The sequence below is a fragment of the Crocodylus porosus genome, unplaced genomic scaffold (genome assembly GCF_001723895.1).
Source record: "Crocodylus porosus isolate Cpor-Errol unplaced genomic scaffold, CroPor_comp1, whole genome shotgun sequence".
Lineage (NCBI taxonomy): Eukaryota > Metazoa > Chordata > Crocodylia > Crocodylidae > Crocodylus > Crocodylus porosus.
This window is the reverse complement of record NW_017728922.1, coordinates 11,541,479-11,564,140: the sequence shown is the minus strand read 5'-3', so window position 1 is coordinate 11,564,140 and position 22,662 is coordinate 11,541,479. Positions and strand designations below refer to the sequence as shown.

General features: G+C 43.3%; 1 protein-coding gene across 5 annotated transcripts in view; it reads right to left on the bottom strand.

Moving 5' to 3' along the window:
* The window catches only part of TOX2 (TOX high mobility group box family member 2), a 397,146-nt gene that overhangs the window by 48,733 nt on the left and 325,751 nt on the right, over positions 1-22,662 (bottom strand). For all 5 annotated transcript variants that reach the window (XM_019539708.1, XM_019539704.1, XM_019539707.1 and 2 more), the window contains 2 exons: positions 21,790-22,017; positions 2,294-2,374 (listed from right to left, as the gene is read on the bottom strand). In XM_019539708.1, coding sequence (XP_019395253.1) covers positions 2,294-2,374; positions 21,790-22,017 — 309 coding nt within the window. The remainder of the gene's footprint in view (positions 1-2,293; positions 2,375-21,789; positions 22,018-22,662) is intronic.

Here is a 22,662-nt window from a genome sequence, read left to right as displayed (position 1 = left end):
TCCCTTCAACAACGTGTCATATCATCCCCAGAGCATGAGCTATAGTGAGAACCTAGGTTACCAGGAGGCAAACTCCTGCCTAATGGAGATGAGATGGGAAAAGGGATGTCAGGGAATGGAGACAAAAAGATGAGGAAGGCTGTGGAATGTCAGGTGGTGAGCAAAGAAATGCTGGGTGTTTAGAAGGATTGAGGAAAGAGGGATATAGGAGAAAGGTAAGGAGAAATGCGACCCATTTTGCAGACTACAGAGGAGAGTCACCAGAGATCTCCTCTGCTAAAGGAACAAACATAAACAACACATAACAAGACAATGGTGAATCCCAGGAGGGATCCACCCAGCAGGCTATCTATTCTGAACTGGGCTAAGAAACACAAAAGCAGATACTGGCCTGAGTCCAACCTGAACTCAGTTTGAATCTGTTTGGGGTAGATGCAGGAAGTGCTGCTGAAAAGAGTGGGGGAGGGGTGGGTCCATCAATGAACAGAAAGGATTTGTTTTTTCTTCCACCTAGTCAGGTATTCCTTACTGTCCAATTCTGCATTCACTGACAACAGTGTGACTTCAAAGTACAAACTGATAAGCAACTGCTGTGACTGTACATTTATAGTGGTGTAGGTGGAGCCAGATCAGTGTGACACTTCTGTGCCTGCTGGGCTCAACCAGGTTTCCTTCATGGCTCAGTGAATTTGATAGCTAGAAGGCACAGCTCTGGAATAAGGTACATCTACTTATAGAGCTTTGAGCCCCTTCTGAGGGCCATAAGTATCACCCCTGCAGTGCTCACTGGCCTTCCTGGCTCAAGAACTAGCAGAAGGACTCTGAGATGTAAGAAAGCAGCTACTGGAGGGCAGTCATAGTCATCAGGCACCGGCTCTCTTCCTCACTGGCAGAGATATATTACTCCCCACCGGTGATATGGCACCTGCCAATGAAGATGCATGGTGAATGGCAGGCTCTTCAGTGAAAAGCCAGGAGTGGAAAGTGGAGAATACGCATATCTCCATAGGGATGGGTAGAAGGTTTGTAGATGACTTCCTTCTTCCTTCTCAGGAAATGAATCCTAACAGATGGATATTTCTTCCTCTTACTATTGATGGCAAATATTGAGTACCTGATCAGTGGTAGTGGGGGATTATACAAGTATGTCTGGGAGAATGCAGCATCCATGTTAGATTCCAGGAGACACTAATAGTTGAGATGGGGGACCCTGGGCTTGGGATGGGAAGGGTTATTTATATTCTGCACAGTTCCATGGGGGCTTTTCTATAATCTAGGGAGAGGCCTACAAATTTCTTTCTTGGAATACATATGAAACCACTGTTGGGAACTTGGAAGGGACCTAACTGTCAAAGATTTATAGAAGCACTGGCCCAGATCTTCTGCTGGTATAAAACTATGGGTGGTGTTACACCAGTTCACACCAGGTGTGAATTTCACCCACTGGCCTTGAACAGACATTCACATCTAGCAAATTTTCCCCAGTCTGGGGAGCAAGCAGAGAGCTTTGAGAGTTGCTCCAGTACTCTTCTGGACTAGTCTGGGAAGGGACTAGAGCTCCAGTGCCCTCTCGGACCACTCCCCACTCAAGATCACACTGGGAGGGAGTGTACATTCATTCATTCTTATGAGAGAGTTTCTTGTGCAACACAGATCTTCCAGGTTGATACCTGGAAGATCTTTCTTCTGGAGGGGGTATATTTCCCCCAGGAGAAACTAAGTGAACATCTGTACTATTGTAATTTTTTTTTACCAGGAGAGCAGTGATTCTCCCAGAAGAAACAAATGCCTGTACATGGCCAGTTCCTGGGTATCATGTCAGCATATTGCTGGGATACTAAGTGGAAGCAGAATGCAAATAATTTGAGCATTGATAACATAGTGCAGACAATTTAGTTTCACTGTGATTTCATGGAGGTATCAAGATAAAATGGAAACCTATCTAAACTTGCATATGAAATTTTGCAGTCAGTGTGGTTAAAAAAAGCAATCCAGCTGCAGGAAATATCACAGAAGCCTGGCCTTCAAACATTTCAATGTGCCAGAATAAACAAGATTTTATTTCGATGTGTTAAGGAAAAAAAACTGGCTTCATTGTGTATGCTCAAGCTGTGCCTGTGGATCATTTCATTTAGCTTCTACAGAAGGTAGTTAACATTGATATTAGTTTTGATAGCACGGTTACAGTGTATTTCTTATAAACTTGCTCCTCCCCAGAGATTTCCATGAGTTGCAACTAATTTATCATTGCCACATCCATAGAGACTCATGTATAAAGCACATTGTCTGTTACCTTGGAAACCAAACTGGCCCTGTAGGCTGCCAGAGCCTTTAGATACTCCTTCTTCGCTGCTTCTGTTTTCCTCTTATATGCCTGAAAGAACCAAACAATGAATAATAATTAATAAACCAAATAGGGTGCTGTTTTACTTTGCTACATTTTACCCACTGTATATACCATCCACACCTCCACGCAGCCACATTTTTTGTTACAACAAGTAGAGACAAGGCTTAAAATATGTTACCAAATTTGGGAAGAAGAGAAATTTGCCCACTTGGATGGCCTCATATTTCAGGGAAGTTAGGATCTGGATTTGAAGCCTTCCTGTGTCTACCTAGATATATATGCAGCACCATGACAGCTGAGAGTGTGGCTAGCTGAGTTGAAAAGACAGCTTCTTTCTCAAGTAACGTTGAAGTTGAGACAGTTCTATTGTCCTGGTATTTGCCAGAAAGGAACAGCTCTATCAATAGAGTGAATCTACTAAAAAAATATAATCCCAACAGGATTCCAAATTCCCTCATTGCCCAGTCAGAGAGCTTCTCTTTCAGAGAAAGAAGCACACTCTGATTCCTAGTCATAAGTGCTTTCAAGCTGCAACAATGTAAATGAATGAGATTTTGGTCGATCCCATGAAACACATGGGAAAACCTTTCATGGAAAAAACGCATCTAGGAGGAAGCAGATTCTGCACTTAAGATGTGAAATCCCTCCATACTGATATATCTGATGTGAATGAGAACACAATCTGAGCCTGTTATTTTAAAAAGTAAATATATCATGAACCAAGTACCTCTAGATCATGTGACTGGCTTAAATTTGTAACACACTAAATCCTGAATTTCAGGGGGTTTTGTCTCCTAGTTTTGAAGCCATTAGAATTCACATTTTCAAGTTTTCCTGTGGAATGTTGGGAGATATAAACTTTTCCCTGCCACATACAAGTTGAGATTTTTCATGATCTCACAATTCCAGAAACTGGGTTTAAAGTAAAACACTGAAAAACAAGTAAGCAAGAAAGCAAACTTGGAAAAGTGGCACCAAAAACAGCTGGATAAGATAGGATAATTTCCTGATGGAACAGAAAGCTCTTAAATCAGAACAGATTGAAATGATCAATTGAGAAAAAATACTTTAAAGTGAAGAGAAGTTCACACGCAGAAGGAGAGTATTGAAATTTAAATACCTGCCAACCCTTCCCCCACACCATCAAAACCCCAAGGTCTCATCAAATCAAATCAAATAATTTCAATTAGAACTTATTTGCTTACATTTATCTCTGCTCAGAAAAACAAAACAAAACACTCACTGCTTTACAATAAATATCCTGAAGTCCAGTGAGGATTTTCAGTTATTTTCTGCAGTGTATTTAGATGCGTTAGAGTCAAATCATACATTAGAGTCAAATCATGCAACTGAAGAAGAGTTCAATGTTGAACTCTGCTGCGTGCATGCCCAAGGGAGCAAAGAAATACAAGAATTCCCTTGTATACCTCTGTTTGGGCTACCAGCATCACCAATGAGCTGCTACTCATTGGGCACATCTGTGCAAGATGGTTATTGCACAGTAGACTAATTAGCTGTGCAGTAAATGTCTCAGCATCTACAAGTGTGCCCCTATTAGGCTCGAGTAAGATACAGCAGCAAGAGAGTACTTGTAAGTACTTGCAAAAAATTCTGCAGCAGCACACATGTAGATGCTGCCCTGGCTGGCTGGGGCACAAGGGTGCTTCAGTGCAGGGGTTGCCTGCTGGTGATAAAATACAATACACTTCTTCTAACGACATACCATAATATGTCATAAAATAATTGTTGGCATTTTCAAACATTTGTATTTGATTTTATTTTTAAAGACTTTAAGGGCGGCTACTATTAAGGACTAATTGATTTGTCTAATCTTTTTTCCTCTTAAATGAATGTATTTCTTCTGTGTGTTGTAATGAACAAAAATAACATTGTGACATAGAATTCTTAAAATACTGATTTCCAAAACAAAATATTTCCCAAATTCTGTTTAACTAGAAATTTTGAAAATATTGTATTTATTCAGATTCAGAATGAAATCATATTTCAAACTGCTAACATTTTCCCAAGACAGGAATTTCAAGGTTCGACCAGTTATATTTATAGCAGATATACTTCAGCATTAAATCTGATGCCTGAATGACAATAAAATATCCATTCGCATGTACCTAGTCAGTATAATAATGATCATGTCTGGAAAATTATGTCTTATAAACATGTTCATTTTTTTTCTTATGCAGTGGCAAAATACCTGGAGCAGGATTTACTTGTATTGTGTATGATGCAATAAAAATACTCACAGCTCAAATAATATTTGGAATGTATTCACTTACAATGGATAGTATTGTCTTCTGCACACACAAAAATGCATCAATGCAGTAATCCCAAGAATGAGGGGGAGATGAATTTAGAGTGTTTAACTTAGAAAACAAACAAACAAATAACTAATAAATTATGTGATCACAGCAGACACTCAGCTTGTGTGTTATGCCCCTTTCCCCCCATGCTTCAGCTGCCTTTGTCTTTCTTAATATGAGCAATGAGAGGCAGGAACTGTGCCTTCCTCTGTCTTTGGAAAGTTCCTGTGTATTGTGGTTGATACAGCAATCTATTAAATGGTAATTGAGCACAGAGTCCTCATATTAAGGAGCAGTAATAATAGAAGAGAGCTTTGTTACAGGTTAATGGTCTCCTGCTGTTGAGCTAAATTTGTGATCATATTCTAGGCTGACATTGCAAAGCAACACTTGGGCATCAAATACATGCTGCAATATAGAAGGTACCATCCACTTAGTAAAACCTCAAGGTTGCCATCCCTAAACAGAAAATCTGCTTTGAGGCAAAATGTGGAACCAACCTCTAGACAACCAATTCCTCCTGCTTCTGAACTTTTTGAAACACATACTAGGGTAACACTCCAAACAGTAATTTCCTGGAAAAAGATGCACTTTTGACAGCTAATCATCCTGTTCCTAAAGGTGGCATCTTAGAAGAATTGCCATTGATATCCTATGTTCTTAATGTTAAATTTAATTGAAACTGAAGTGCATCAAACTCTTAAGGAAACATAAGGCAGTAAGGGAAAAAAACAGCTCCATGAGACTGCAGCAGTCACAGAACATTATATTCAGAGAGCCTTTCCCTGTGTCTGAAAAATCCTCCTCTAAGACTTTTGCACAAACCAGCTATGTGGCTCACTTCTTACATCTGGGAGGAAGAGAGACTTCTTGGTGAGTGTTGCTGGGAAGCTGCTGTCAAGACTACTCTACTAGAACCATTAGGGCTGAATAAATTAAAGGAAAGTTACGGTGGAAACCCTCCAGCAGAAAATTATCTAAGGTAGCTTCCAAAGAGTTGTGTTTGACTCCAAGGCAAAATGTTACCACTTCTGAAGATACCTACAAACAACTATGCTAAGTGACCTGCTGTGTTCCGGATGATAAACAGTCAGTATCATGAATGTTAACACAGTCGTTTGTAAACTTGTTTAGAAACAGTAACCTTTCATAGCATAGGCCTAACTTCCTGGGTGAAATCCTGGCACAACTAATGTCAGTGGCAGAACCCCCATTGATTTGAACTGGGCAAGGAATTGACCCATTAACTTTAGTAGGAATCATGTGGCTAAAACACCGCGTTTCATTTTGAAAATGCAGGTCTTAAATGTGAATAGCAGGTCCTACAAGAACTACTCCAAAACCCGCTATGCAAATGGAGCTTTGAAGCAATATTTATGACCTTTTAAAATTTTAATTTAAATATTGACAGAACCATGTTACTTTCTAATTAAATCACATTTCTTCCTGGGGATTTTAATTTCAAAGTCATTTATCAGATTTAAAGATCCTCAAAATATTTTGCATGTTTTCTGTTATAACCTGCCATGCCTGCTGATTTCTTTTTCTTATTCAAAGCAGGAGGACTCATTAGTCATTAAGGGAGTGGGTGGGTGGTGAGGGGGGAAGCAAATATGGTTACTGATTATGAAAAAAATCAGAGCTGTAAGAAGCATATGTTGGAGTTGTAATCTTGACACCTCTGTGTCTCAGCAAAGCAGCTAGTAATTGTACCATAATGAAATGTTCTTGTTTGATAACCAGTTAATTAGTAGAGACAATTATTCCAAACCCTGCTGACGCCCACGGAACTGCTCTGTAGCACACACACACAATGACAGGAATAGCTGTTATCAGTAACCTTTGAATCCCAGCCTGGCTGCCTGAAAAGAAACAGTTTCCTGTTCCAGCAGAGGTATGAAAAAGAACCAAAACTCTAAGAAAAGGAAGGAAGGAGACTTTTTAGACCTGTGTTATAAAAATATTGCAAAAAAAGGTAAAAGTGCAAGTGTGTGGCCCTCCCAAGGGCCAAGCATGAAACACTTGTCCATAACAAAAATAATAAGAACTCTTGGTACAGGTGATATCTTTTATTAGACCAAATAGATTTTTGGGGGGAAATAAATAAACACACACACACACACACACACACATATATATACATACACATATATACACACATATATATACATATACATACATATATGTACACACATATATACATATATATATACACACACACACATATATTGCAAGCTTTCAGGCACAAGAACAAGCACCCTTCATTGGGCATAGGAGAAAATATTGTAAAATGATTTTACCACACCTTTCACCCTCCTATGAAATATGAACTTTCATTTCTACTTAAGATAACTTTTACAATCTTTTCTCCTATGCCTGATGAAGGGTGCTTGTGCCTGAAAGCTTGCAATTAAATCATTTGTTTTTGCAAAAATCTAGTTGGTTTAATAAAAGATATGACTTTTACCATGAGTTCTGATTCCTTTTGCCTCTAGAGCAATATGGCTACAACCTGGATACCTGCCAGTAACAAAAACATTCATATCACCTGAGACTGAAACCCACTTTCCCTCATCGATCTTCACGGGGTTATACTTTTAGGAATAGCTGTCCATTTTCCATTTTGCAGAGTGCCCTGTTGGTGGCTCAGCACAAGGCAAAATGGTCCACATGATGTTGCAAGGTGAAAAGCCCAAACTCAAATGATCCTTACCAAGAAACCAAAGTTAAAGGATGTTGTTGGAGCTGGCCTTTGTGAGGCCAGCTCTTGGCTGAAGTGAAAGTTGCCCACCCCACAGATGCACTTGCTGCTCTGGAGGACCATCTTCCCATGTGATGAGCCCTCCTCAACAGTAGCTGACTAGACAGATCCACCCATTGCTGCCTATTTCTCCAGATAGGGACAGGGATGAGGGTGGTGGGTCTGGTACCCTGCTGTCCCTCCTCAGGCCCAACTGGAACCATGGTGGGATCGTACTTCATAGTTCTGTCTGGGAAGGCACTGTACACATGGGCAGTCAAAGTACGTCATGCCCAGGTCTTCACTGCCCCCCTTGACATGACTTGGAGGAGGTGCCTAGTGACAGCAACACTAGAGCAAGACCACTTGGCCTGGACCACCCTGTACAAGCTATTCATTACCAAGGGAACTGGTGACCACCAGTGGTGACTGCTGCACAGGACCCTGGCCACAGATACCTTTGTCAACTAGTGAGCTGCTGCTGGGAAGGGTTAATCATGTATGAAGGTGGTCCTTCAGAGCAGCAAGTGCATCTGGGGTGGAGGGGCAGCTTTTACTTCAGCCAAGAGGCACATTAGTCAAAAGCTAGCCTCGCAGGGGCCGACTCCAACAATACCATTTAACTCTTAACTATTAAAACTCAGTGATGTCAGTGACCTCCCATTCTTGGAAGGATGAAGTGAAGGAGACTCTTCTATGCCTTCCTGGACACTCCCCCCCCCCCCGCCACACCTGCAGCAATTCAGCTTCCCTCAGCACTCTGTTTGGTGTGCTGGACTTGGGACTTCTCTGAGGCTATGTACATTCTCTCTATCCTGTATTAGGTGGCTGAGGGGAAGGAAGGAAGGAAAATCTTTTACACCTAGGAGTTTGGCTTCATTTTACCACAACTACCACCAAGCCTGATTGTTTTTGCCTAGTCAGTCTAGGTCTCTCTTTCTGAAAGTCACCTTTAAAAAAAATCAAATATGTTACTTTTCAAAAAGGAGCATTTGTGCAATCCAGTGAACTCCAAATCTCAAATATGTAATAAAAATGGCTGGATTTAATTTGAAGATTAATTTGGGGATAATACTCTTCAACATCTTCATTAATAATTTGGATTCAGACATCAGGTGTGGACTAGCAAAGTTCTCAGACAACACTAAAATATGGGGGAAAGTGGTCACACTGGGAGTCACACAGGCTGGGGATATAGACCGACCTACAGGATACTCTTGCAAGGTGGGCCAACCAAAACCTGATGGCATTCAATGTAGAGAAGTGCAGGGTGTTCCACCTTTAGAAGAAAAGTCAGCATCATACTTATAGGCTTGGCAGCACTTCGCTCGCTAGCACCATGACCGAAAGAGACTTGGGGGTCTTGACTGACCACAAGATGAACATGAACCACCAATGCAATGTCATGGCTGGAAAGCAAACCAAACACTGGCTGCATCCACCACTGCATCTCAAGCAACACCAGGGACGTCATGCTCCTGCTCTATTTGGTCTTGGTGAGGCTGCAGCTGGAGTACTGTGTCCAGTTTTGGGCCCCCATTTCAGAAGGGATGTGGATAATCTTGAGAGAGTTCAAAGGAAAGCTACCCATATGATCAAAGGGCAAGAGAGCAAGCCTTACGAGGAAAGGCTGAGGGACATGGGACTCTTCAACCTGGAGAAGAGAAGGCTCAGGGGGGACTTGGTGGAGGCCTATAACTATATAAGGGGGGGTACATCAGGACCTGGGAGAACAGTTGTTCACCAGGGCCCCTCAAGGGATAAAATGGTCTAAAAGCCACAAACTCCTGGAAGGCTGGTTTAGACTGGACATAAGGAAAAATTTCTTTGCAGTCCAAGTGTCCAGGGTATGAAATAGACTTGCTCTGGTGTTGCAAGCACCAACTCTGGATTAATTCAAAAGGTGTTTGGATGTCTATTCTGCTGGGATCATTTGACCCCAGCAGACTTCCTGCCTATGGAAGGGGGGCTGGACTTGATGATTTCACGAAGTCCCTTCCAGCCCCTAATGTCTATGAAGTAGCTGAAGCATCTGGTTGAAGAAGCAGATGTATTGGATTGGATGGGTAATCTATTATATTCTCCTGAGTAATTTTGTCCTTGGGTGATTTATCCATTTATCTGCTTCTTGGCCTCTTGAAGGCTCAGATCAAGTGTAAACTCTGATCAATTCCCATGCACTGGGAGCATTACGTATGCATTTTGCCAGGAATACCACATGCAGCTGCTCGGCATAGTGACTGTCTTCCTTTCTAGGTGTAAAACAGCCATAGTGAGATATATTTAACTTAGTCATTTGTGCAATCCAATTAATCCCAAATCACAAAAAATGTAATAAAATCGGCTGGATTTAATTTGATTTTGCATTGAAACTCTGACAAATGGTGAGTTCCATAACAGGAAACCCTACATTAGTCCAGGTCCACTTGTAGAGCTTGCTCTTGATGATCCTGGTATGAATTCCAAACTTTTAGTGAGATACCAAACCTAAAATGCTCCTATGTTCCCAGGTTCCATAATGAAATTCATATAAATCTAAGTTATTTATCTAGAGGATGATCTAATATTTTCTGGTCTTTTCCTTCTCTGATGTGTCCCTATCACTTGGTCCCTAAAAGACAGCCATTTGGATTTTATTCCCCAGAACCAGACATGACCTTTAGGAATATCAAGAAGAGAATGCAGTTAGGGAAGAAAAAGGCTAAGAGAATGTGAGAGCAAAGAAACTATCCTTACTTATTCCTATACATAACAAAGCAGGCTGTCACCTGTGAAAGTTTATGCCAAATTTACTTTCTGGAACAGCAACACCTGCCCAATGGCAAATAAATGGCTACAGCATTGATGCTGCAGTCTATATAATCATTAGTAAACTAAATGACAAGGGATTAACCCTCTGTATGCTGTCAGAGGTACCGGCCAAAGGGTGGCATCTCATTTCAATTTGTAGAAATGCCACATATAATAAACACTATTGATCAGCCAGCTATCTGACAGTATTACATTTTGTCTGCCTGGGAGACTTGCACTTGGCTACTCTCTCTGGTTAGACAGACTGGATACATTATTTTGTAATCCTAGCTGAAAGGTACAGCCACATAATATTCACGGATCATTCTTCACTGGTGCAGAGATAGTGAACAGGTTCTTTGACTACTGTGCATACTTCTAAATTCAAGACAAAACTGGGACAGATTGGCCGATACATTTGTGGTACCCAATGTAAAATGGTCAATCTTGGCAGTGGGAGTTGATACTGCAATAATTAGTCTCTAAGGTACCACCGTGCCTTACCATCTGTTTTAACTTAGGTAAGGTTTCAATGTTGATGAGAACATTTCTAGATTTATCAACCTAATATCACTTCTCAGCTTCTGGACATTCAGATATTGTTACCTGCCAACTGCCAACTATAGGTCAGTTAGTCTCACCTTGGTCCTTGGGAAGACCTTTGAGAAAATTATCAAGTAACACATCTGCAGGGGCCTAGCATGGGAGATAATGCTCAGGGGCAACCAACACGGGTTGATTGCAGGCAGATCCTGCCTAACTAACTTTGTTTCCTTTTATGACCCGGTCACAAAGTCCTTGGATGCAGGTGTTGAGGTGGATGTCGCTGAGGTGGACTTCAAGAAGTCAATTGACACTGTTTTTCACCCCATTCTCATAAAAAAACTAGGTGACTGTGGCTTTGATGCCTACACAGTCAGATGGGTTGCAAATTGGCTTGATGGTGGAACCCAGAGAGTGGTGGTGGATGTGTCATTTTCGACCTGGATGTGGGCAGTGGAGTTCCCCAGGGCTCGATTCTCGGGCCTGTGCTATTCAACATCTTTATCAGTGACTTGGAGGTGGGCGTGGAAAGCACACTGTCCAAATTCGCTGATGACACAAAGATGTGGGGAGAAGTGGGCACACTGGAGTGAGGGACAGAATCTAACTAGATCTAGACAGGTTACAAAGGTGGATGGATGAGAATAGAATGGAATTCAATGCAGACAAGTGCAAGGTGCTGCATCTAGGGAGAAGGAACCTGCAACATACCTATTGGCTGGGCAACACCCTTGTCAACAACACGGTGGCTGAAAGGGATGTTGGAGTCATTGTTGACTCTGGGATGGATATGAGCTACCAATGCAAGGAAGCAGCCAGTAAGGCTAACCACACCTTGTCGTGCATCTACAGATGCATCACAAGCAGGCCCAGGGAGGTGATCCTTCCCCTCTATGTGGTGCTGGTCAGGCCACAGTTGGAGTACTGCATCTAGTTCTTGAGAGGGTCCAGAGGAGGGCTTTTGAGAGGGTTCAGAGAAGGGCCACTCTCATGGTCAGGGGGCAGCAGGCCAGGCCCTACAAAGACAGACTAAAGCACCTGAATCTATTAAGGCTCCAAAAGAGAAGACTGAGAGGGGATCTGGTGGCCGTCTCTAAACTCACCGGGGGACCAGTGGAAAATATAGGTGAGGCTCTTTTTCCCCGGGCACCACCTGGGATAACAAGGAATAATGGCCACAAATTGATTGAGAGAGGTTCAGGTTTGATCTCAGGAGACATTACTTAATGGTTAGGGCTGCCAGGCTCTGAAATGGGCTCCCAAGGGAGGTGGTGCTCTCCCCTACCTTAGGGGTCTTCAAGAGGAGGTTGGATAGATATCTGGCTGGGGAATTATGATCCCAGCACTTGTTTCTGCCCAGGGCAGGGGGTTGGACTTGATGATCTGATCAGGTCCCTTCCAACCCTAGAAACTATGAAGCTATGCTGTCAGGTAGAGACTACTTATACAAAGCTGAGGAACAGGAGAAAGTGATGACCGTCTGGGATCTTCTGCCCTTATTCCTCATGTTGAATATGAACAAAATAGCACCAAAAGAAGGCTAAATCTAGCCTGAGTTTATGCCTGATACCTCACTGCCCTGAGCAGAGTTGCACTGGGAGTGAGGAAGGGTAGAATGTGAGCTACAGTTTTAATCTGGCAGTGCCTCTGAGAAAACTCCACATTTCATGTTAATGTAGCTCACTCTGTCTGCCACAGCCATGACAGGAATACCTGGCTCTTGCCTCAGAGAATGAAAGGTGACATACAGAGGTGAAGCAGATTATCCTGGAGTCCTCCTAGTGAACAGGTGGTATAAGACAAGCACCACTGGACCTGGGGAAGATTAAAGCCAAGTAACATAATTGGGGAGGCTTGACCCATGGAAAAGGAAAGGAAGATAATTCAGTCAATCAACAGGCTGAGCTATCAGAAGATGGGTGGTAGGGCAGGGATCCTTCTCACTCAAGAAAAGGAATGAAAAGGAATGAAAATATCAAACATGTATCACATGAAACAGGAGGAGCAGGCAGGGACTGGAGACAGCTAATTTTCAGTGTTAGACTACAGTGGCTGGCAAGGGAATCATAGTATCCACCTTGTATTAAAAAATTAAACCAAGGCAAAGTGGCTTCATCCTTGTTGGAGATAGGTGCCATCAAAGAACTATGAGGCTTGTTTATGAGACCATATCAAAAGCCTTACTAAAGCCAAGGTATACCACATCCACTGATCTTCCCACATCCACAGAGCCAGTCATCTCATTATAGAAGGCAATCAGGTTGATCATGCATGACTTGCTTTGGTGAATCCATGCTGACTCTTCTCAGGAGAGTGCCCTAACCCCTCGGTATTGGAGGTAAAACATGGGTGTTTGGTCTTCCTTCTCCAGTGCTGTCTAACACCTGCTAGTCATGGGTTTGAGCTGCCTATATTTTAAGGCCTTAAATAACTGCACATGTTCACAATAGCCACACATACATGTTTAGTCAATGCCTAGTTGTGCAATGCACATAGTGGACTCCGCCTGTGCATATAATGTGCGTATACACTTACATGTCCACAGTGCTGGGACATGATTCATGCTCAGGTAGATTATGCTAATTAGATTGGAATTTACCAATTCTGTTTAGATAGGGGGCAAGAATACTAGGGCGTGGACAGACTCCTAGTCCATGTTTCAGGTTTAAAGTTAAAGTCCATTAGAACAGGGGTTTTCAACCTTTTAAAATAAGTGTACCCTCAGTGGCCAGATGCAGAGCTGGGGGTGTGGAACACGGACAGATGTGGAGCAGAGTGGGGGAGGTGGTACGTGGCTGGATGCAGAGCAGTGGCAGTGTAGGGTGGTGGGTGGTGGTGGCAGCAGCCACATGCAAGCTCCCCCTCCCTGCATCCGGCCGACTGGGTGCTCGTTCTCCCTTTCCACCCTCAGAGGTGGCGCTGCGTGGTGGTAAGTGGCAGTGCTCTGTCACTGCCTGCCTGCACGTACCCCCTAGGGCCTTCCCAAGTACCCCTGACAACCCCTGCATTAGAGCCACTGTACCACAGCAGCAGTGAACAGATGGAACAGTTACATTGTTTCAGATAACATGAGCTCTCCAGCAGCAAGTCTTCTCTTAAAAACAAGTGTTATGTCTGTCTGTGAACTGTCTGTTCTAAGGCACCATCTTCTCTGCTGAATTAACAGAGCTCATTTCAAGCTAGTTTTTGAACCTGCTACAGTTAGTGTCAAATCAGCCTACTTGTTTAAACCTCTGTGTTTAACATTATGAACACTAGTATATATCCATTAAATGAAAAAAAAATTACATTGAGGCAAACATTGTGTGAACCTAATACAGGGAGCTGGGAGCTAAAGGAGGATTATTACAGACAGGTACCCTATTCAATGATAATAGATGAATTAGCATTTCTGTTTTTTAGTAATATATATGCTATCTCTACAGGAACAGCTGCTAAACTATTTGAAAAGTTCAAAGAGCGTGTATTTATTTTTCTTAGTGTCACATTCTTCAGATTCCTGTGTAAGCTGCTTAGGAAGGACCATGCCAGCTGTTGAAAAATGAAGATTATAATTTCTTGCAAATGCAGTGTTGGAGATATTTAAAGTTGCCATTGTTGTTGTTCTTATTATTACTATTGCTAGCATGTGGCAAGTACAATGTTGGAAGGGGTTAAGGTGGGGAAGGAAATTGTGCAACTTGCTGAACAGGTGTCCTTGAGTATTACTCAAGGACAGGGAGATTACTAATCCTGTATTCCATAGCATGATCAAATCACCAAGCAACAGATATAAATAAAAAGGCAGGAAATGAGGAATTTAGATACAAGTGTGTCAGAGGGAAAATGAAGATTCATTGTGAAGAGGCTGGGAAGAAAAGAATGAATAGTATGACAAAGGCACAAGTGATAAGCCAGAAAAAGGAAAGAGAGAAAAAAAAGGGGAAAAAACCTTTTATGAAATACATGCCTCTGACAGCAGCATCCAAATCAAAGATGTTCCTAGATTATATGTTTTCTTGCATAATGCATTCTGCTTCCTATTCTGTGTTTGATTTTCAGCTACTGCATGGAGGAAAAACATATTTCAAAGAGGATGTGAGCAACCTTTATTTTGCTTATTTTATCAGCAGGAGAAAGCAAATTTACTCTCTGGGAGCAGCAACACCTGCTCAATGGCAAATAAACGGCTACAACATTGATGTTGCAGACTATAAAATCATTAGTAAATCAAATGACAGAGGATTAACCCATTGTAAGCTGTCAGAGGTACTTTTCAAAGGGTGGAGTCTCATTTCAATTGTAGAAATGCCACATATAATAAACACTATTGATCAGCCAGCTATACGACAGTATTAGATTCTGTCTGCCTGAGAGACTGGCACTTGGCTACTCTCTCTGGTTAGACAGACTGGGTACATTATTTTGTAATCCTAGCTGAAAGGTACAGGCATATAATATTCATGGACCATTCTTCACTGGTGCAGAGATAGTGAATTGGTTAATTGACTACTGTGCATACTTTTAAATTAAAGACAAAACTGAGGCAGATTGGCCAATACGTTTGTGGTACCCAATGCAAAATGGTCAGCCTTGGCAGGGGGAGTTGATACTGCAATAGCCATAGTCCAACATTAATGGACTTATCAGCCAACATGCTTTAAACCTGTTCCCTTGCTGCTCCCCTCCTGTCCTCATTCTGAGCATTCTCAGGAAGTATTTCCACCAAGCCAGGTAGGAAATAAGAAATATTATTGTAAGAGGAACTCATATCTTCTCTGCACCTTACTTCCCCCATCTATTAAAGGAATATATAAGAATCATTATGTATCTGCTTACCAAGAAGTGTTTGAGTAAATATATTGTTTGATTCATGCTTTGAGATCATGAAGTACTAAACAATGGCGCAGTAACATTCCATACTGCTCTGTGCCAGCAGTGCAGTTATTTTTAGCTGCTATATCACCATAGCAATGCGTTATACTGCGGGAGAGATTTGCTATGGAGATATAGTGGCAGTGTCACAGTTTTTGCAACATACCTTCATGTGTAGAAATGCCCTTTATGTTCTGACTCTGTGGTTCATAAACTTCTGAAACCCAAGGCACCCCTTGTTAGACTCAAGATACCCCTGGGAAAATGCCAGCTCTCAGCTTTCACTCATTTCTTGACTGGGAAAATAATACAGTGAGTCTTTCATTGCAAAGAACTCAGAAAAATGAAAATGCTTTTGACACCATGAATTGTGTGGCCGTCCATGGCACACTTAAAACTATCTCTTAGCACCTGAGCGTTTTGGCATCATGGCTGAGAATCTTTACTTTAAACATTAGTCAGTATTTGCATATATTAAAGAAGTTTGCTTCTATACCATAATTTTTTTATCTGCCTTAGCATTGGCTGGGAATACTAGCACCATGGCCAGGAGAAAGAAAGCTAAATATGGACTAAAGCCATAACCCAGCCTTGCCCTTCAAGAGTTAACATGTCCCAGCTAACAAACTACCAGTTTCAGTCTCTGTGTCAGAGTAAATACTGGCCCCACTGCCAAGGCTAGAGGTGAAAAAGGTAACTGTGTCTAGGAGAAATGTGTACAGATGGAGACAAAACTAGGAAGTTAATATTTAAGTATTCAGACAAGGAACAAATGACGTAATTATATCAATTAGATAGAGAAATTGAGACATTTAAAAGCACATGTAAAGAAACAGCAAGCACTGCTCCTATTTTGTAAAAGAATATAAGGGAGAATTAGCAGTGAAAATAAATAGTTGAGTTTGATCTGTTTTGTTATTCAGAGCTCAGTACCCTTGCTAAGTTTGCACCTTGATAAGTCAGGGGTCATACCAGTGTTTCCATTATGCAAACCACATCTTCAAGCTCACTGAGATGAAACTAGGTCATCTGTCTATAGAATGTTCTTAATATTTTAACAAGATTAAGAAAAGAGTTAGTTTGGGTTGTAGTTATATGGCAGGAATAAAGGCAGAGCAAATGTCTGTTTCAGAAGCCTAAGCTGGGTTTCTTCTGTGCTTCTGTTATTGAGAAGTGCCTTGACTTTGTATAGTGAGTTGTGCAAATACCTGGCCACAAAGATGAGAGTGAAGCAGGTGTAGGCTGGATGAACCAGTGTTACATAGATCCTCCTGTTCTCCCCTGCCATGGGATGCTGCACAGATTCCTAGCCACTAGGCAAGAGGAACTTTTGCAATGTTGTGCCATCACTGATCATTGGTCTGATAATCCTTTCCCTTGGCCTCCTGTGTTATGGCATTTAACAAGTGACCGTAGCCTATTAAATTCCATAAAGTGTCCCAAATAGCACGATGTCACAGGATGATTTACTCTGAGATTCAGTCATGAGGTAGAGAGGAAAGAAAAGTTTTAACTGAATATTTAGAAATAGAAGCTCAGGAGATGAGAGGGAAAGAGAGATTTCCAGAGGGAAGGTACAGCCTAAGCAGATAGCCCAAGCAGCCCAAGCAGAAGGGAAAAAGTGGGAGGGAAGGAAAGGTGCAGCTCAAGCAGCCTAAACAGATAGCATGGAAGAGGAGGACAGAGAGGAATCCAGGCTAGAAAAGTGTTCTGTGGGCTATATTCTTTTTCTGGCTAAACTTTTGCAAGTCAGGAGTAACTCAGTGGAATTCCTTCTCTCCTACATCCTTGCACCTCAGATCAAATCAGAGGCCAGCAGGTGGGACGCTGATGGGTAGGAGGTCATAGAACTGCAGTTATCGTAAAGCTATATGGATCTGAAATTTGCAAAAGCCATTCTGAATTTCTTTTATGGGGAAGTAGGGCAAGGTGACAGTCATGATAAGAACAATACAATTTCTGGTCCCAGAGATCATCTTTAGAAAACACAGGAACTGCCAGACCTGACCAGACAAATGTATCCACATCAGTGTGTCCAGTATTTCACCTCCAACAGTAACTAGACATAGATGAATCAGAAGAAGTTCTCCTTGCAATAGACATTTGTGGGAAGATCAGCCAAAGTAAGTTTCTTTTTGACTCCATTATTGGGAATTGGCTCATATCCTGAAGCAAGATGGGTTTATACCTTCCAAAATGAGGAAGTGTTTGTTTTTAAAAATTACCATAGTAGTGTGCCCCTAGATGTTCTTTTAATCCATCTAAATGTCCAGTACTTTCCTGACTGCTGCTAAGCTTTCAGTTTTAAAGTTATCTTGTGGCAAAGAGGACCCCTCTACACATGCGGGTAAAGACGTGATGGGATCTAATGCGCGATGAACACAATCGTGCCTCCTGCCATGCCACACATGCATGTTAGGAGGTGGGATTGTGTGATCGTGCTGCTGGAACCCTCAGTCAGTAGCTGCTGGGACTGAGGGTCCTCTCAGTTGTGGGACTCTAGCCCCAGTTGGGCATGGTGCACCCATGCAGCTGGGAACCCCGTCAGCTGAAATACATTATGGGACCCTGCTACATAAGCAAATTAAAGCTCAATAGTAGGGCTGTATGAAACAGCATTGTTCTGTTTTGACTTCTGTTTTGACATTTTGGTGGACTAGTGTTTCATTTTGAGTTTCGTTTCATTCTGAAATCACTGTTCTGTTTCGTTTTGTCGAAATTTTTTCGCTGTTTTGATGCTGTTTTGCCCGTAGGATATAATGGGGAATCATAAAATGAAGCAGGCAGGCAGATCGGGGGTTTGCCCGCACCCCTGGGAGGGCTGCGGGGGCTGTACCAGAGTCCCCCTGGGGGTGCATGCCCCTGATCTGACTGCCAGATGACAGACTGGCACTGGCGGCATCCCACACCCAGTACCAGGAAGATCAGTGCTGCAGCTGGCCCCAGGCGGCAGCACGCAGCTCCTGTCATCCTGTGCATAGATCATGGTCATGCATGCCCGGGAGGACTCCAGAACACCCCCACAGCCCTTCCGCGTAGGCCCCCAATCTGCACATGGGATGACAGGAGCTGGATGCTGCTGCCTGGGACGGTGGCAGCACCCATATTCCTGGCACTGGTCCCAGCTGGCAGCACCCGGCTCCTCTCATTTGTTAGGCAGATTGGGGGCTCACCCGCACCCATGGAAGGGCTACGGAGGCTGTGCCAGAGTCCTCCTGGGGGGGTGTTCCCCCAATCTGCGTGCCAGATAACAGACCAGTGCTGGGCGCAGCCCACATCCAGCACCAGGAAGATCGGTGCTGCCGCTGGCCCCAGGCAGCAGCACGTGGGTCCTGTCATCCTGCGCACAGATAGGGGGCACGCCCTCCTGGGTGGACCCTGGCAGAGCCCCCACAGCCCTCCCAGGGGTGCAGGCAAGCCCCTGATCTGCCTGCCGGATGAGAGAAGCCAGGTGCTGCTGGCTGGGACTGGCACTGAAGCCAGTAAGCCTGGCTTCAAGTTCCCTTGTTTCATTTTGAAGCTGTTTCAAAGGCCTTTGTTTCATTTCCATTTCACTGTTTCAAGCTCGAAATGCATCAAAGCAGCTCCAAAATGAAATGCTGGGTGAAATTTCACACAGGCCTACTTGATAGCAACCAGCTATAAAGTTAGTACACCTTTTCAAGACCTAACTTTATAGCTTGTTGAAGAGCTTTTTATGGCATGATAGGTACTTTGCACATCTAGCTGGTCTAAAGGTAAGTGTACAGTTAATCAGTTATGTTTGTGATACCTGCAACATGTAGAGGCAGCTTGAGTTTCTGAAATAAATCATGTGCCTTGTAATTAAGTAGGAACATAGCTTCCTAGACTCACCAGACTTCAGAGAGCAGCATTTTAGAAAGACAAGATTCATAGTCAAGATTACGGCAGGATTAAATACTTAGTCAGATGCAAGTTCAAGGTTAGGTCAAACCCAGCAATGTTCAGGAGATGTTGTTGATCATGAGAGACAGTTAAGATGTGTGAGGATAAAGAACCCAACATCAAATCAAATAGATCCCAGGATGTTTAGTTGTGAAAGCAAAGTAGAAGTGACTTTTAAGCAACGGCCAAATCAGAGATCTGGAAAAGGGCAGTTTTTACTTTGGGGGAGTACTTCCGTCTTTGGATGTTTTGGGAATAGGAAGCTATAGCATAGCAGCAGAGAGAGAAATGAGGCAACAATAACAGCAAGGGATCACTGGTGTTAGAAAGTAATTTGCAAGAGTACATTCAATAAAACACCTGTTAAGCCCATTGTAAATAATAACCAAAGTATTGACTCAACTTCAACACAACTTGTCACACTACTTGTAGTCTTACCAAATCTTGTGGGACTCTTTGCATCAGAAGCATTCAGTGATGGGGACGAGGGTTGCACCACTGAGTTACATCAAAAGAGCCTGTCTTTTCTACTAAAAGAGCCTGTGAATATTGATATATTATATTTTGATATTTGCACGTGTTAATGATTTCCTTCAGAACTATAGAGAACAAAATACATCAGGGGATGACAAGTAGGAATGGTATGAAAAAGAGTATGGAAGTATCTGGCAGCCTTATAGGCACTACTCATATGCAATCAAACGTCCTTGCAGTTCAGCAAAATGGCTTTTACCCCCATTTTATATATATATATTTTATATCTGACACAAAGCAAAATGAGACGTAAAACTACTCCCCAGCATAAGCGTCAGTTCTACATTAGTTTTGTTCTATCTGCTGCACCTTTCCTAAAAGTTACTGCTCAGAATCCTTTCAGCGAGTTCTCAGTGACAGGTGGATCAGGCCCTAAGTTGTTGGCCAGTGTTTAAAGCAAGAGTCCACGCTTTGAGGTAGAATTGTGAATTTCTGTAAATGTGAGCTATGTAACACACAGGAGAATACCAGATCACTTTTTGACTGATAATGAGAAACCCCAACCGGACTGGAGCTCTACCCGACTGGAAGGGGCAGAGTTTAGGCAGTATATAAGCCTAGGTCCTGAGCCAAGTCAGGCAGTCTGGCCCAGTAACCTTCACAGCGATAGCTTGTCTGGAAGGCTGCAGGAGGATACCTGGCTCACTTCTGTGCTGCCCTGGGGGCTACCTGTAAGAGGTTGGTGCCTTACAGAAGAATAAACGTAGGGTAAGGGAAAGCCTTACTGCAAGACCATGAACTACTATTGATGTGTGTACTTAGAACAGGCTAAATTTATGTTATAGTCAGTGCGCTTATTCCTTTGTTACAGTTTAAACTGGTGGTTGGGACTATCGGGGGTTGGCAGAGATCCCAATAGTGCCTGAGGGCATGCAGATGTCCCAAGCCTGCTAGGCACTAGGTTCCCAGGACATGGTGTGACCGTTAGCTCAAAAACAGGTTGCAGCCAAGAGAAAGAGGGTAGCTTAGCTCAGGCGGAAGCCAAGCAGAGCCAGGGGACCCAGACACACAGACTCAAAATAGGTTCAGCACCCAGAGCAGGGTGGAAACAGGGCCCAGCCTGAGTCAAAACAGGCTCATTGCCCAAAGCAGGGCTGAAACGGCTCATTGCCCAAACCAGTACTGAAACATGGCCAGGGGGTCCAGGCAGAGCTGAAGCAGGCTCACCACTTGGGTAGAATGGAGATAGGGCTAGGGATGTCCACGACTACAATAATCAAGGCAAGAGCTGGTGCCCCAAGGCCAGGTCCAACACAGTAGGACTGGGCTAGAAGGCCCAGCTATACAAATGGGTGAAGGCCAAGAAGGCTGAGGCCCTGACAAGGGAGTGATGGTACAGTAACATACAGTAACATTGCTGCATGGGAAGATGGAGGCCATGAATAGCCCTTAAGGGTACAAGTGCCCTGTGGGGTATCAACAAGTCAGGCAGGCTCACTATCTCAAGAGGGGCACAACTGAGACCAGTGGGGAAAGGGAGAGACCTGTTGACTGCCAGGAGGACTGGGGCTTGCTCTACGACCCTTAGGTAGCCTCCTTTTTGATCATCCAAAGAATACATCAAGGTGTAGGAGGTGAGCAAGAAGGGGCGGATAACCTAAAGCTGGAGCAGGACAGGGGTTATGTGATCACCAGAAGGTGTCACAGGCACCCCTAGAACCTGAACCTTACTACACCTTGCTTCAGGTAGCCCTCTATATTGTTTTAACAGGGAAAAAAATCCAGTTCAACAGCTTCAATAAATCAGGTCAGAAACTCACTTGCTTTTGTTCTTCTCCCAAACTGTCCCACATTGATGCAACAATTTTTGATACATCTCCAAAGGTAGCATTGGGGTTTTGCCCTTTGATAGCTGCTTGTGTGTCTCTGAAAAACAGGGCATAAGCTGACACAGGTTTCTGTGGCTCATTTGGGTCCTTCTTTTTCTTCTTCTTTTGGCTTTTGGGCTTTTTGCCCAGGTCTGCTGATGGTCTCTTCTCTCCAGTAACCTGTAAAACCAAGAGCTACCTGTTAATGATATGTTCACTTCCACTGAGGTTAAAGATTCTAGTAAAATTTGTATGGGGAAAACAATGAGGCAGGAAGGCAATACAAGAAGAGTTCTTACCACAGACACACAATAGCATAACTGGGGTAAAACAAGTAGGCACCAGTCCTAGGTCCTGACTTAGAGGGGGCACTGGTATGGCCACCTCCCCCAAACATTTTTTGCCACAGCAGGCACAGCATAGCCACAGGAGCTGGGCAGGTACAGCTCCATGCCCAAAAATATATCCTGTGGGGTAAATGGGTGCAATGACCCATAAGAGGCAGAGCCCTGCCCCAGGGGATGTGGGTTGAACAGAACATCAGAAGCGGTTCCCTGGGGAGCCCATGCTGCTGCCTATGCTTCAACAGCAGCAGCCTGAGCCCATGCTATTATGGCAGCAGCAGTAGCAACTGCCACTCAAAGGAGGTGAACCCTGGCAAATAAGACTCCTCTCCCTCTCCTCTCCTTCCCTCCACCCCCAACTCTCCACTTGTCAGCATAATTCACACCCATCATAGTTTTATAGTTGGTAGGGTCGGAAGGGACCTGAGCAGATCATCTAGTCCAACCCCCTGCCATGGCAGGAAAGAGTACTGGGGTCAAA